Source organism: Physeter macrocephalus, chromosome 14 (genome assembly GCF_002837175.3).
Source record: "Physeter macrocephalus isolate SW-GA chromosome 14, ASM283717v5, whole genome shotgun sequence".
In the NCBI taxonomy this organism is placed as follows: Eukaryota; Metazoa; Chordata; class Mammalia; order Artiodactyla; family Physeteridae; genus Physeter; species Physeter macrocephalus.
In genome coordinates this window covers 117756464-117770987 of record NC_041227.1, presented here as the reverse complement: position 1 = coordinate 117770987, position 14524 = coordinate 117756464, and the positions used below count along the sequence as shown (strand labels likewise).

General features: G+C 56.5%; 2 protein-coding genes across 2 annotated transcripts; one reads left to right on the top strand and one right to left on the bottom strand.

The window, feature by feature from the left end:
- The first annotated feature begins 4079 nt into the window (after positions 1-4079).
- TMEM101 (transmembrane protein 101) lies at positions 4080-7636 on the top strand. The gene is made up of 4 exons (XM_007127959.4): positions 4080-4269; positions 4594-4774; positions 5659-5805; positions 6589-7636. The coding sequence occupies exons 1-4, from the start codon at positions 4133-4135 to the stop codon at positions 6895-6897; spliced, it is 774 nt and encodes a 257-aa protein (XP_007128021.1). The 5' UTR covers positions 4080-4132; the 3' UTR covers positions 6898-7636.
- A 963-nt stretch (positions 7637-8599) lies between these two features.
- Positions 8600-13453, bottom strand: NAGS (N-acetylglutamate synthase). Its single transcript, XM_007127961.2, has 7 exons — positions 13046-13453; positions 12201-12475; positions 11873-12086; positions 11394-11574; positions 10668-10839; positions 10387-10569; positions 8600-9200 (listed from the first exon to the last, which is right to left on the bottom strand). Exons 1-7 carry the CDS (start codon positions 13451-13453, stop codon positions 9047-9049), a joined length of 1587 nt encoding a protein of 528 aa, XP_007128023.1. The 3' UTR covers positions 8600-9046.
- Positions 13454-14524: the final 1071 nt, after the last annotated feature.

Genomic DNA, 14524 nt, shown 5'->3' with positions numbered 1-14524 from the left:
AGTGTGGCGTGGGTTCTCAGCATCCATGACGGCCTGGTGCCATCCTCACTCCAGCCCCTCATGGGGCAGGGACGGGGCAGGTGTGGCCACTCCTTCCTCACAGTGACCACGGCCACAGGGGTGGCATAGGCCTTGCTTGGAGTCTGGCGGCAGTGTGGCCAGCACCGCGTACCTGCCCAGCCTTGGGCATTGTGTGGACTGTGGGGGCCTCCACCTGCTCAGCCCCCTCCCAAGCTCCCTGACCGTTTAGCTCTTGGAGCTGAGCCACAATAGTCTCAGCCACCTGGCAGGTGACTCCTTCCAGGGCCTGTGGGGACTGCGGTGCCTCTGCTTTCTCACAGTGTCCCGTGGGATCTGGCTGGTGGAGCCCTGGGTGAGGGGCCTGGGTTTCCTGGAGCATCTGGCCCTCAGCCACACCAGCTGGCTCACCTGTGCCCAGACTTCTCCATCACCCTGTGCTCTCTCCTCTGTCTAGGCCTCTCACAACCTGCTTGCTACCCTGGATCCCTGCAGCCTGTGGGGCCTGGGGAGCTTGGGGCAGCTGGACCTGAGCCACACAGCCGGGCTGAGCTGGGCACTGCTGGAGCCAGGGGCCTCTTCCACCTGTGCCGGCAGGGCTGGCTGGGAACCGGCACAGCGAGTCAGGGGCGCCAGCCTGGAGGTGCTCTCTGGCTGGGACCGACATCAGCAAGCTGGAGGCTGAGGCCTTTGCAGCCCCGCAAGCGCTGGGCCTGCTCTCTATTGCAGGCAACCTGCTGCAGCATGTCAAGTTCAAGATGTGGCGGGCATCCGGACAGCAGGCGTGCTGCTGCTGCTGACCAGTGACCCCTGGGTCTGCGCCTGACCCTGCGGTGGGCCTTTGGGAAGCTGGACCACCTGTGGCACTTGTGCGTGGCTGACCTGGGTAGCATGACTTGTGGCCCTGGGCAGCTGGCGGGGCGGTGCTGAGCAGTGTGGGGCCCCAGCTCTGCCTTGGCTAGGTACCGGGCAGCATTCTAGTCAATGTGGCTGTGGTCATAGTTGAGTGCAAGTGCAGGCGGGGCCCCAGGAGAACTGGAGAGCAGGGGAGCCCTCTAGAGAGGCAGCTGGAGGAGGGGGGAGAAGATGGAGCCGTGAGAGAGGAAAAGGGATGGGCCTTAGAAGTCTTCGGGGCTCAGTTATCTGCCCAGGCAGGGTGGGAGGAATCGTGGGGGAGAGAGAAATGGCTGTGTTCATCTCTCAGGGCCTAGGGCCCACCACCCCTCCTCACATATTTCCCCCGATCTAGCACAATGCCATCTTTTCCAGCCCTAGAAAGTGGGATCTGGCCCCTAGTCCTCGACACTTCTTTGGAGAAGAGGACCCTAAAAGGTAGAAACTGAAGACCGGAGGGAACTGGGGCGGGATGGGTACAAGGAAAGCATTAATCCTCATTACCTTCCCCTTCCTCACACATGTCCCTGGCCTCTGCTGTTGGGGACTTGATCAGAAACTGGTTGCTAAAGTTATGATGGAGGTGGCGGGGGGGTGGGGGGCTTCCCTGGTGGCGCAGTGGCTGAGAGTCTGCCTGCCAGTGCAGGGGACACGGGTTCGGGCCCTGGTCCGGGAGGATCCCACATGCCGCGGAACGGCTGGGCCCGTGAGCCACAACCACCGAGCCTGCGCGTCTGGAGCCTGTGCTCCGCGACAAGAGAGGCCGCGGTAGTGAGAGGCCCGCGAACCGCGATGAAGAGTGGCCCCCGCTCGCCGCAACTAGAGAAGGCCCTCGCACGGAAACGAAGACCCAACACACCCCAAAATAAATAAATAAATAAAGTTATGATGGAGGTGGGGTAAGGGTGCTGTTCCCGTGGGCACACCCCAGGCAGGCTTCTAGATCTATTTTGTGGATGCACGCTATCCCAGTTCTCAACACCTTAGCCCCTTCCTGATGGCTGTGCATCTTGTCCCGTTTGAATCGGGTTTGGGTGAGGAGATTGGAAAAAGAAAATCAGTTGGAAAGTTGATTCTGTAGTATGTGCCTGCATTTTGGTGAAGAAAACTTGCCTCGTGGTGGGGGGTGGGAGGGGTGGGAGGGGTAGGCAAAATCACCTTTAACCCAGTCTTTTTCTCATTCCCCTTGACTGGGTTTTCCCACCCCAGCAATCACACTATCTCATTCCCTAGTTTTCTGCCTGGATACATCCCTTTTTCACATACCCAGGCTTTATCCTAGTGACTTCGTAAAAAATGAGATGTGAAAAGGTGTTTTGTTGTCCCAAGCTTTCACTGGCTGATTGGGAATTTTAAATTCATATTGTCAGAAATGTTTCTTGGCCAGGAGGCCCCTTTCCCAGGGAAATGAAAACAGACCTCCTGAATTAAATGGCCTGTGGAAGTGCTGGTAGAGTCTTAACTTGAATATTAGAAGATGAATTTGTATGTTGCAGGGTGGTGGTGGGGTGTGCAGGAAGATGGGTGGGGGTGGCTTTGTGGTGGCAATCCCAGAGTGTCCAGAACTTTTGCTCATTTACTTATTCAACAAATGATTCCTGAGGCAAGAAAGAGCGGTAACACCTTTTCATTTATTTATCTATTCGGCACACATTTCCTGAATGCATCCTGTCTACTAGGCCCGGAGGATATAATTGTAAACAGAAACCAGACACTGTCCTTGCCCTCATGGAACTCACAATCTAGTGTTAATCTAGTCATCAACAACAAGAAAATCACGAATATATAATTGCCAGTGTGCTGATTCAAAGGAAGGGTGCCTTTTGGTTATGAGAACATAAAATAGAGGAACTAAGAACAAACGGCACCAAAGGAGAAGTGGGGAAGACCAGTTGGAAACCTGGTGCAGCTAAACTGACAAAAGGTGGTAGTTTGGGCTAGAGCGGGAGCGTCAGAGCTGGAGAAATGGACTGCCTGAGTTGTCCCATATGTCCACATCAGATCTGTCTTCTCTCAGGGGACAGAAGGAAGGCAGACCAAGATCACACTTCTCTATGAGTGGCTCTTAAGAAAACCTCTTTTTTTTAAAACTTTTATTGGAGTATAGTTGCTTTACAATATTGTGTTTTAGTTTCTACTGTAGAGCAAAGTGAATCAGCTATACGTATACATATATCCCCTCTTTTTTGGTTTTCCTTCTCATTTAGGTCACCACAGAGCATTGAGTAGAGTTCCCTGTGCTATACAGTAGGTTCTCATTAGTTATCTATTTTATACATAGTATCAATAGTGTATATATGTCAATCTCAATCTTCCAATTCATCATACCCCCTCCTTTCCCCCTTGGTATCCATATGTTTGTTCTGTACGTCTGTGTCTCTATTTCTGCTTTGTAAATAAGATCATCTATACCAATTTTTTCAGATTCCACATATATGTGGTAATATATGATATTCGTTTTTCTTTTTCTGACTTACTTCATTCTGTAGAGACTTACAGTTTCTCGGTCCATCCATGTCTACAAATGACCCAATTTTGTTCCTTTTTATGGCTGAGTAATATTCCATTGTATATATGTACCACATCTTCTTTATCCAGTCCTCTGTTGATGGACATGTCCTGGCTAGGTTGCTTCCATGTCCTGGCTACTGTAAGTAGTGCTACAATGAACATTGGGGTGCATGTGTCTTTCTGAATTACGGGGAAAACCTTTTACTTTCAGCTTAAACAGAAGCAGAGGGATTTCCTCTGGGGTGTGTGTGTGTGTTGTGTACACCATTTATTGAACCCCTACTATGTGCTCGAACCAACACCGTCTCATTTAAACCTCACAACAACCCTGTGAGATAGGTGTCATCTCCGTTTCCCAGATGAATCTTGGAAAGTGCAGGAGATATGCCCAAAGCCACAGGGTTGCGTTAGGGTTGGAGCCTAAGTTTAGCTGCATTCAAAGGCTAGTTCGCTTACTGTTCCTTCCTCTACTCTAGTTTTCAACTTTGCAGCTACAAGAAGGGACCCTTGAGCCTCCATGGGCAGAAGGAAAGACAACCCTGCAGCTAGAACACTGCCTTCGGTCCAGAACTAGAGAGCGAGAGCTTTGTTTCCTGACGGAAGGGGGGAAAAAAAAAAAATCTCGCGAGACCCGGAAGTTGCGCGTCGCGTCCTCGCGCCGGCCTCTTTGGCCGCGGGGTGAGGCCGCGGCGGACTGCCCTTCCTCAAGATGGCGTCGAAGATAGGTTCGCGACGGTGGATGCTGCAGCTGATCACGCAGTTGGGTTCGGTGTTGCTCACACGCTGCCCTTTCTGGGGCTGCTTCACCCAGCTCATGCTGTACGCTGAGAGGGCCGAGGCGCGCCGGTGAGTAGGCCCGCGCGGCCGCCGAACGCGGTGGGGGCGGTCCGGCCTGTCCCAGGAACGGGGGTGCGGGGAGGTGGGGAAGAAGTTGCGGCCCAGAAGTTGGGACCCTTGGACTGGGAGGAATTGGGACCTTGGACTTCTTAGGGACCCTGGTCCGGAGCAAGGTGGGCATGGAGCGTAGTGTGGGGGTCCTAGCCGTGAGAGGGGGCGCCGGTTTGGGGAAGCAGTGGAGCTTGCGGGAACCCAAGGGGTCTCAAGGCTCTTTTCCCCGCTTCATTTTGTGCTTCATTCTGTCCTCGTTCCTTCCCCCCTCCCGGCTTACAGGAAGCCCGACATCCCAGTGCCCTACCTGTACTTCGACATGGGGGCGGCCGTGCTGTGCGCTAGCTTCATGTCCTTTGGAGTGAAGCGGCGCTGGTTCGCTCTGGGGGCCGCACTCCAGCTGGCCATTAGTACCTACGCCGCCTACATCGGGGGCTACGTCCACTACGGGGACTGGCTAAAGGTGAGCGCCTCGGCCCTAAGTGGGACTTCGCTGGGGTGTTGGGGAGCCAATGCCCGGGACAGTTGGGCAATGCCTGGTGCTAGCCAGGAGCACAGTGCGAAGCCTGGAAAGGCTGAACCCCCAGGCGTGTAGAGGTTATTACAGACGGCAAGAATGGAAGGACCTTAGAGACCACGCAAACCTCCCCTTCAGAGTGTGGAAACTGAGGTCCAGAGATGCGAAACAGACTTTCCCAAAGTTACACCACAGTTAGCATTACAGGTGTGACCAGAACCCAGGTCACCTGGTTCTCAGAACCCTTTCAACCATTAGTTCTCTCAGACTCATAGGGCAAAAGGGACCTTAGAGAGTACCTGGTCCACCCAACCGATTTTATGAAATTTATCTAATCCTAGGGCAGCATTTAAGCCTGTAGATGCCAGGACCTGTGCCAGGCACTACAGGCTTGGAGATAAGCCTGGACCAAGGCATTACCCGCAAGGAGTGGACTGTCAGTCCAGTAGCGGAGGCAGATGTGTGAATAGCTATAGGACAGTGAGATCAACGGTTAGTTATGGAACAGCGTCTACCATATAGCAGAAAGAACATTGGGCTTCGAGTGAGCAGACCTGGGGGTGGGGAGGGGGGCAACGCTTGGTATCCGGGTTCTGCCACTTATTTTCTGTAGGACCTTGGACAATTTTATTAACCCCTCTGGACCTCAGTTTCTACTTCTGGTAAAAAAATTACCTATCTCTGCTCTACCTGCCCACCACACTTGGAAATGGTAAGAGGGTTCATCAGGTGGAATGGGATGTATAGAGATGGGCAGTTCTGCACTCCAGGCAGCCAGGAGAAGTGTGGTGGCTTCAGGTCCTGACTGGGGTCCCCTCGCCTCGGCCTAGGTCCGTATGTACTCTCGCACAGTTGCCATCATCGGTGGCTTTCTTGTTCTGGCCAGCGGTGCTGGGGAGCTGTACCGTCGGAAACCCCGCAGCCGTTCCCTCCAGTCCACCGGCCAGGTCTTCCTGGGCATCTACCTCATCTGCGTGGTAGGTTGGGGGACTGTTGGCTGGAGGTGCTTGACTGGGAGTGAGAAGTGAGCCCGCGCCTGGCGCCTGGCAGAACCCAGGGAGGTGGGCAGAACGAGGCTTTGCATGTCGTTCCTGATGGCCTGGCTCCCGGCAGTTGCCCCTGCCAAATCCTGGGCCTCGGGGGCCCTTTAAGTGCCTGAGACCTGGCTGAGAGTCCCTTCTTCCAGCATTATTGCCACTGGGGAGAGAAGAGGATGGGTTGACCCTTCAGTCCCAAGCCTGAGAGCCAGGAGAACAAGTGGGAAGGGTCCTCTCATGGCTTCAGGCCCCAGAGGACTGGGAGAGGGGACAAAGGAGAGGTTTGGTAGAGCTCAGGTCCCAGATGGGACTCTGCCACTTAGAGCTGATGGGGCTGTCTAGCGTAGCCAGTTATGTCCTCCCTGTTGCTCAGGGAGGCCAGTGTGGATGGGGACGTGGACAGGCCCCAAGTCACTTGGCTTCATCTTAGTTGCTGGGCACCAATCTCCCATGTGCAGAGCTCTGTATTCAGAGGTGAGAGCCCCGGTCTGACCGTGGAATCTCCTCCCTTCTGAGACCCCAGGGTGAGGAGAGATAGAGGTCCTCACCTCATGGAGCTCCCTAGTCAGATGGGGAGACACAGGCCTTGCTTTCAGAAAGCCCCAAGTCTGAGAAGGGAGTCAGAAGCCCACCTTGTAGGGGCTGGCTTGCATGCCAGGGGTGGCCTTACCCAGACAGGCTCCTCAGCCTGTTGGAGAGCCTTAGAGGATGGTGTGTCTCTAGGCCTACTCGCTGCAGCACAGCAAGGAGGACCGGCTGGCGTATCTGAACCATCTCCCAGGAGGGGAGCTGATGATCCAGCTCTTCTTCGTGCTGTATGGCGTCCTGGCCCTGGCTTTCCTGTCAGGCTACTACGTGACCCTGGCTGCCCAGATCTTGGCTGTTCTGCTGCCCCCGGTCATGCTGCTCATTGATGGCAATGTTGCCTACTGGCACAACACGCGGCGTGTTGAGTTCTGGAACCAGATGAAGCTCCTTGGAGAGAGCGTGGGCATCTTTGGGGCCGCCGTCATCCTGGCCACCGACGGCTGAGTTGCACAGCAGGAGTCTGAGATGGGTGCGGGGAGCCACTGAGGGCTACCCTGCCTTCCTCCTTGCTGGCCCAGTTATGTTTATTTATGCTTTTTGGTCTATTTGTTTGATCACTTGCGTCGTGTGCATGTGTGTGCGTACGCATGTGTGTGCGTGTGTTGGTAAGAGGCAGGTCTCTTCCCCAATTCCTGGCCTTGCGCCTTGTGGGGTGGGAGCCCTGATGACTCTGCCTTACAGGTTTCTTTTTCCTGTTTGTTATGAGGAGAGCTGAGGCCAGCTGCTCCCTTGGGTCTCCTGTCCCAGGGAAGGGAGTAAGGCGGGGCTAGGGTGAGGTACTGAGAGTGGGAGCCAGAGGAGAACCGGAAGTGAGCCAATGTGAAAAATCCCTTTTTGAACCTGGCAGTTGCAGCTTGGCTCTGCAGTGCTTTTCTGAGACTGAGAGTGAGTGAGTGTGCATGTTGACAGGTGGATCAGGCCCAGGAGGAGCAGAGGGGCCGGGCACCACGAAAGTCATGTGGGCTCTCAGGATGTGCCAGGGGCAGAAACAGCACGAGCTGTCACCCACCTTGAGGGTAGAGCAGGCCCCAGTTTGCTCCGGGGTTTGCAGGGGTGGGACAGGCAGCAGCCAACTTCCTGCCTCTGGCCTTCTGTTTCCAGCTCCGTGGTTGGCCTGCTGGGGGTGAGTGCCCTCCCAAACACCAGACCACACAGTCCTCCAAAAATAAACATTTTATATAGACATTTGGCTTTGCTTCTCTGTTCTCCCCACGGGGCACTTAGCCATTGGCTGGGATTGATCTTGGGTTTCTTGAAATACCATATCTGGTTAAGCCCCACCGTGATCCGCCCATGATCTTTCCCCTGTTCTGGGAGTTCCCACAGTCCTTTGGCTCTCTTTTCAAGAGTCTCCGAATGCTCCCTGTAGTATATGCTTTGCCCTTTCACTTCAGTCCCTCTTGTGGCTTATCTTTTCCTCCCCATTTGGTGTCAGCTCTTTTCGAAGAAATCTTTGGTGAGGGCAGCTAGAGGGAGAGAATGGATATTAAGTGTCACGATGAGGCTGAGGAGTTTTCATTTCACAGGTGAGGAAATGGAGGCTCAGAGAAGGTGAGCAGCTTGCTTTAAGCCACAGAGCTGGATTCCAGGTCAGGTCTGTCTGATGCCCACGCCCAGATATGTACTCGACACCAGCCCTCTCTTGGGGGTTGGTTGTGTCACAGCAGCCCTGTATGTGTGTGCCATGGTGACCCTCTCCGTACTCGTCCGCACACCTCCTGACAGAAAGTAGCCCCAGCGGCCAGTATGGTGCCTCGCACATCGTGGGGGACAAAAATGTCAAATGAAACCTCGGGCTTTGGACTCCTACCCGTCTGAGATGTTCTCTTCCTGCAAAGATGGAGACACAACCTCCAGGGGGGCCCAGGGGAAAACATCCAAGTCTGGGCTTGGCCCTGAGCCCTGCCTGGAAAGGGAGCTGGGGCTGCTGTCAGGCTGGTCTGTGGAATGGAAGATGTTTCCTAACTAAGGGGTAGGGGAGTCTCTCTGGGGACTGCTGACAGCTGGGGGAGGGAGGTGGTGGCAGCATTCATCGGGGGCCTCGGCCTCATTTAGCTCCTCTCTTCCCTTTAGGAAGAGGTTCCCCAGCCCTCAAGGTCTTGTTTCCAGAGGGTAACTGCTAATTTCCTTTCAAGTGTGAGCTGACTTTCAGACAAGTATTTGCATTTTAATCAAGGTCTCCTGAAAAGTTGCAAGACCCAAAGGAGCTAAAACGAATGGTGGAATATCAGGCAGATGTGGGTGATATTTTGGGCAGGGGAGCCTCAAAACAGCACAGAGACCACAGACACTGGCCCACTCTTAAGCCTTGAGTAGAGCTCTCAAAGGCAAGCCCTTCTCCCCCCAAATCCCTAGACTGAAAATTCAAGGCCATCTGGTTGTGGCTTTGGAGCAAGTAGGGGGTCTTGGGCAGGCCCTTCTCCTTCCTGCACTTGTCCTCACTTGGGTGCCCCCCTCTGGGCAGGGTAGAGTAGGGGCTGCTGCCTTCTCTGCAGCTCACTCAGCCAACAAGCCTGGTCCGGCCTGTGGCTGCCTCGGGTCACCTTCAGCAGGCACCTGGCTGTCCCAGGGCCTGCAGGGCTGGTAGAGAGGGTCAGCTGCCTGGGTCAGAAGCTGGCTTGCAGAAGGAGTCTGGCAGCCCCTTGGCATGGTTGACCAGCTCGTAAGAGTCCCGGATGTCGGCCAGGCCAAACCAGAAGAAGATCCACTGCTTGTTGGAGAAGCTGCCATCGCTGTGTTTGAAGTACCTGGTGGAGGTGGGAGATAGGTTTTAGGCAAGGCCAGTGCTCACTACTCACTGGTTCATTTACTGAGGACCTACTACAGGCACACCTCGTTTTATTGCGCTTCACTTTATTGTGCTTTGCAGGTACTCCGTTTTTTACAAATTGAAGGTTTGTGGAAACCCTGTGTGGAGCAAGTCTATCAGGGTAATTTTTCCAACAGCATCTGTGTTGCATTTTGGTAATTCTTGCAGTATTTCAAACCCTTCACCAGCAAATAGATAATTATTCACTGAAGGCTCAAGTGATGGTTAGCAGTTTTTAGCAATAAAAGTATTTTAAAATTAAGGTATATACACTGTTTTTTTTAGACATAATGCTATTGCACACTTAATAGACTACAGTATAGTGTAAACATAACTTTTATATATACTCGGAAACCAAAAAATTCATGTGATTTGCTTTATTGCAATATTCACTTTATTGTGGAGGTCTGGAACCAAACTGGCAATATCTCTGGGGTATGCCTGTACATGCTGGACACTCTGCTAGGACCTGTGGTCTGTAATCTGATTTTATCCTTGTAGCGTTAGCCAATAGCCTGGTGGTGTTATGCTTTTTTCACAGAGAAGCAGCTGAGGCTCAGAGAAGTTAGCGAACTAGCCAGAGTCACACAGCTAGGAGGGTTAGAGTGAGGCCCTCTTTTGCTCTCTCCACACTGCCTTGGCTGTGCAGCCCGGGGAGGGGTTCTTGTTCACTTTTTGGTGCCCACAGAGTAGGGTAGTGGGGGATGAGGTGATAATTGCAGGAGGAAAGCGAGGAGGGAGTGTTCCACTGGAGATGCAATGGGCCTGGGGTCAGAGCTTGGCAACTGGGCCTGGAATAGAGCCTTGAGGCGCTGGATTTCTCCAGACCCTGGGAGAGGCAGGTTGCTTCCCCGGTGGAGACTGTCTTCAAGGAATCTACCCTAGCAGGGCAGAGCCGGGTTAAGTGTGCTCTGCCTCTAGGGAAATCTCAGGCTCTGTATGTGGTCCACTCCCTGGGGAATGTGGGGCCACACTGAGCGGGCCATTTCCCTTGGGGAAGAATGGGTAATGAAAGAAGGGGAGGCCCAGCCTTCCTGGCTGGTGGTCCCCGGGCGTAGCTGGCCAGAGGTGGAGAGGAGAGTGGGGGCGGGGCCCAGCCCAGAGCCAGGAGGGGCGGGACCTACCAGGGATTGATGGGGTTGGTGACCCGGGAGCGCCAGAAAAGCGTCTGCAGGTCCTGCCGCAGGCGCTCCCACAGCATCTGGCCGGAGCCTTGGCCCTGGCGGCTGGAGCTCACCACAAACTTGTCTAGATACGGGGTGCCCCCAAGTACAGGCTCCGTGGTCAGAATGGCAGCCGCGTTGTACCTGGCGCAGCGGGGGAGAGGCAGGCTGGGACCTCTCCTTGGTCCAAAGCTCCCCGGCTCTGTCCCTTGGTCCCTGCCCTCTGGGGCCCGCAGGCTCACCCCTCAGAGACGTAGACAGAGTGCAACCTCGGCCGCAGCGAGGCCAAGTAGTCGTCCCGGAGCTTTTTCCTGAAGCTGACGTTGACCAGGTTCACTAGGAGGCCCTGGTCCAGGCTGTCCAGGCTGCGAACTCGCAGCATCCGCTCGGCGTTCTTGAACAGCGTCCCAGACCCTGGAGGTGGGATGGAGGAGGAGGGGTTAGTTCAGCCCGAGATCCAGGTCCCCTCCGCTCCTCCGTTTGCGCAGCCTGGTGGGGGTTCCAGATAGGACAGGGGCTGGTGGGGCAATTACTCCCTTTGGGAGCTCTCCACAGTGAGATGCTTCCTAAGATCTGCGTAGATTTATGCGCGATTTTCACTCAGGGATTTGCTTTTTCCCCAGGCCGTTTGTCCCTCAAGTTCCGCCTATCGCCTGTAGTCCCACCTACCTCTCCTCGTCCCGCCTACCCTTGCCCTCCCCCCGCCCATGGTCCCGCCCACCCATCCAAACCCCACCCACGTTTCCTCGCCCTGTCCATTCCACTTGGTTCCTCTGGGTCTGTGGTTCCTCCCACCCACCCAAGTCCCTCCCATCTGTCTAGTTCCACCCAAGTTCTAGGCCAGGGCCGTCCACCTCCTTGCTCACCTCCCCCAGGTTTGGCAAGAGCAGGAAGCCTTTACTGTCTGGAGAGGAAGCCGCTTCTCCTGGTTCCCCAAACCCCGGCGCGCCCCCCGCCCCGGCCCTCACCCTTGTTGCTGAAGAGCTCGGTGAGCAGCGTGCTGGCGTCGGTGATGACGGCCGAGGAGTGGTGAGGCAGGCGGCTGAGCACGTCCACGATGAGCCGAATCTGCTGCCGTTCTTTGGTGCTCACCCACTCGGCGTTGGTCACTAGGTCCAGGTCGGCGGGCAAGTTCACGTTACTCAGGACCTGTGTCCAGGACGAGGGGGTGAGCCTCCGACCTGCAGCCGGACAAGGGCTGTGGCCCCGCCCCACGGACCTCTCCTCACTGACCCCTTTTCCCTTACTTCCTCCTAAGTCCTCGACCAGGGAGGGCTCAGATCTGAGCACCATAGGCTGAGTCCCTCCCTGACACTCCATTTCTGACCCATGCGGCTGGAGAGAGAGTGACTCTGGGGCCCGTCTGGGAGGCGTGCAGGGGACCTAAGAGAGGGGCTCAGCCTGGCGCAGAGTCGCGGGGAGTGGGGTCCAAAAGGAGGAGACACACCTTGTGATTGCTGTCGTGCAGACCGCCCGTGGTATTGAGGAAGATGATTTTGGTGGGCCGCAGTGCCTTGGCCAGGGACGCGGTCACCTCCAGTGAGTCCAGGAGCACGGAGCGGCGGGCGGCCGTCTCCCCGATGGGGCACAGGATGGGGATGCTGCCCGACTCCAGGCACCACTGTAGTAGGTCGGTCTCCACCGAGACGATGCCGCCATAGCTGTGGGCCAGACGTGGTGCTCAAGGAGGTTGCCTCCAGGACCCGCGGGTCTGGGGCTGGGCGGGCGGAGTAGCGTGATCTGAGGACGCAGGGGCAGGCAGGGTCAGCACTAACCTGGCATGAGGGGCTGGCTCAGCAGCGCCCAGCACCGACCCGCCGCCAAAAAAAGGCACGGCAGTGGCGGCATTGTGCCGCAGGGCGTCCACCAGCACCTTGCATCTCTGGGCAAGCTGTGCCTTGGCCTCCCAGAAGGAAAGACAGCGCGAGGGCGCCGTGGGAGCGGGCAGCCCCAGGACCACCAGCGGCTTCATGTCCATGCGCTGCAGGAAGGCCAGGGCGAAGGCCAGGCTGGATACGGCCTTAGGGCACTTGAGCACCTCCTCGTCCACCTGCGGAGGAGTGGGCGTTCAACGGGCACGGCACCGGCCCTGACTCCTGCTGCACCCTCTTGCTCCTACAGCCGGGCCCTCAGGGCCCTCTCGGGGCCCCCACCCTGCTCAGGAGCTGTCAGGCTCCATTTCTGGCCACCTGCGCGCACCTGCTTCGCCCTTTGCCCCGTTGGGTCTTGCCATCCTCTTATCTCACACTAGTGTTCCTCCCTCCGCTCCTCCCTGCGACCTTGGACTGTAGGACACCTTAGGGGGAGGGGTGACGCAGGCGGCTTCTATCCAGGTTCCCCAACTGCCAACTGAACCCCTAACTGCGCCCAGGATGGGAGGACTTCTCTGGCGCATCACGTTTGACGGGCTGGGGACCCGAGGCTCCTCACCCGGGCTGGGCGCGAGACTTTTCGAGGAGCGCACGGCCTCGCGCAGTCCCAGGCGCTCGTCTGGGCTCCGTCGAGCCCCTTCCTGGCTCCGCTGCGCAGAGTCCGCAGCCCGTCCTGCCCTGCCTGGCGAAACGTCGCTACACAACCCCCATCCCCTGTCTGTGACCCGGCCGACGCCGGGCTCTCTCACCTCGATGACGGCAAAGGGCCTGTCCGCGGAGTGGTGGCAGGTCTGGAACTGCGTGAGCCAGTGGCGCGCCTCCCCGGGGCTGGCCCCACACTGGTTCAGGAAGGCCTGGATGTCCCGCTGCACCAGCGAGCGGCCGGCCGGGGGCCCGGGGGAGGCGGGGGGCAGTGTCCACGGCGGCTCCTCCGCTGCAGGCGAGTGGGCGTCGTACACGGCGCCCTCGGCCTCCTCTTGGGCGGGCTGGGCCGGCGCCCAGGCGGTGCTGAGCCGGCGTCCCGGGCTGGTGCCCCTGGCCGCCAGCCGTCGCGCGCTGCCGCTGAGCCTCCGGGCGCCCGCAGTGCCTTGGGGGCCGCGCAGCCTCCCGCCCGCAGGGGCGGCCCGCAGGGCCCAGGCCAACCGCGCCGTCGCCATGACAACCAAACCAGCTCGCCCCCCCACAAGTGACCGTCTGTCCAGAGCTCCTGGCTCTGGGGGCCTCTTAACCTACGGCGGGGCGGGGCTGGGACTGCCGGGGCGGGGCGGGGCGCCGACGGGGGGCGCGGAGTCGCCTCCGGGTGCGTTTGAGGAGGGTCAGGCCATGGGTCAGAGGGCGGTGCCGACAGGATCCCCCGCCCCTGGGGTGGGGGGATGGAACCCACTAGCGAGAGTCACGAGGCAGAGATAAACGGTGGCTGGGTGTCTTTAATTTGCTGCCAAGGCCGGTTCCAGGAAGGGCTCAGGGGACCCACAGGTGGATTTGGCGCTCTAAGGGGTCTTGAATGATTAAGGGGGAGTCTGATTAGGGCAAGAAGGGAGAGCAGGTGGCAGTTGCCGCCTGGCTGAGGGAGGAGACTGGAGGGAGAGGGGCGGGGATGCCTCTGTCCTGTTGGAACTCAAAGGAGATGGAATCACGAGGTTACCAGAGTTTGCCAAACGCCAGCCACTGGGTACCACCTTGAAGAATTTTGTCATATCTTCAAATCACCCCTTATTAGTGTTAAAGTTTTCCTTTAAACTTTTTTTTTTTTTTTGCCAGAGAAACCAAATGTTATAATATGGTATAATGAAATTAACATTCTGAATTATGAAAAAATATGACATGTGCCTTCTTGCTTCCTCTACCAACCCCCCATCCCCCATCCCCCGCAGTGCAAGCCTCCATCACCTCCCACTTCTGTTATCTCAATCCTCTGCTAATTAGATTTCCTGCTTCCACCCTTGCCCCTTCAGTCGACTCTTCAATGAGCGGCCAGAATTAATCCTGTGACTTGGCAGTCCAGTGGTTAAGACTCCCCCTTCCAATGCAGGGGCTGCGGGTTCAATCCCTGGTCGGGGAGCTAAGATCCCACATGCCTCGGGGCCCAAAAACCAAAATGTAAAAGAAGCAGTATTGTAACAAATTCAATAAAGACTTTTTAAAAAATGAACTTAATTTTAAAATTTATCCACATCAGGATTGTAACTAGAAGGCCATTATCACTTGAAAGAAAGTCTTACAAATAA

What these genes read in the sequence shown, in the direction of transcription:
- TMEM101 (XM_007127959.4), top strand. Translation starts at nt 4,133, where the DNA reads ATGGCGTCGAAGATAGGTTCGCGACGGTGGATGCTGCAGCTGATCACG. An exon ending in GAGAGGGCCGAGGCGCGCCG is followed by an intron (nt 4,270 to 4,593) that starts GTGAGTAGGCCC and finishes CCCGGCTTACAG; the next exon opens with GAAGCCCGACATCCCAGTGC. An exon ending in GCATCTACCTCATCTGCGTG is followed by an intron (nt 5,806 to 6,588) that starts GTAGGTTGGGGG and finishes GTGTGTCTCTAG; the next exon opens with GCCTACTCGCTGCAGCACAG.
- NAGS (XM_007127961.2), bottom strand. Translation starts at nt 13,453, where the DNA reads ATGGCGACGGCGCGGTTGGCCTGGGCCCTGCGGGCCGCCCCTGCGGGC. An exon ending in CGAGCTCTTCAGCAACAAGG is followed by an intron (nt 10,840 to 11,393) that starts GTGAGGGCCGGG and finishes TCCCACCTCCAG; the next exon opens with GGTCTGGGACGCTGTTCAAG. An exon ending in TCTGTCTACGTCTCTGAGGG is followed by an intron (nt 10,570 to 10,667) that starts GTGAGCCTGCGG and finishes CCGCTGCGCCAG; the next exon opens with GTACAACGCGGCTGCCATTC.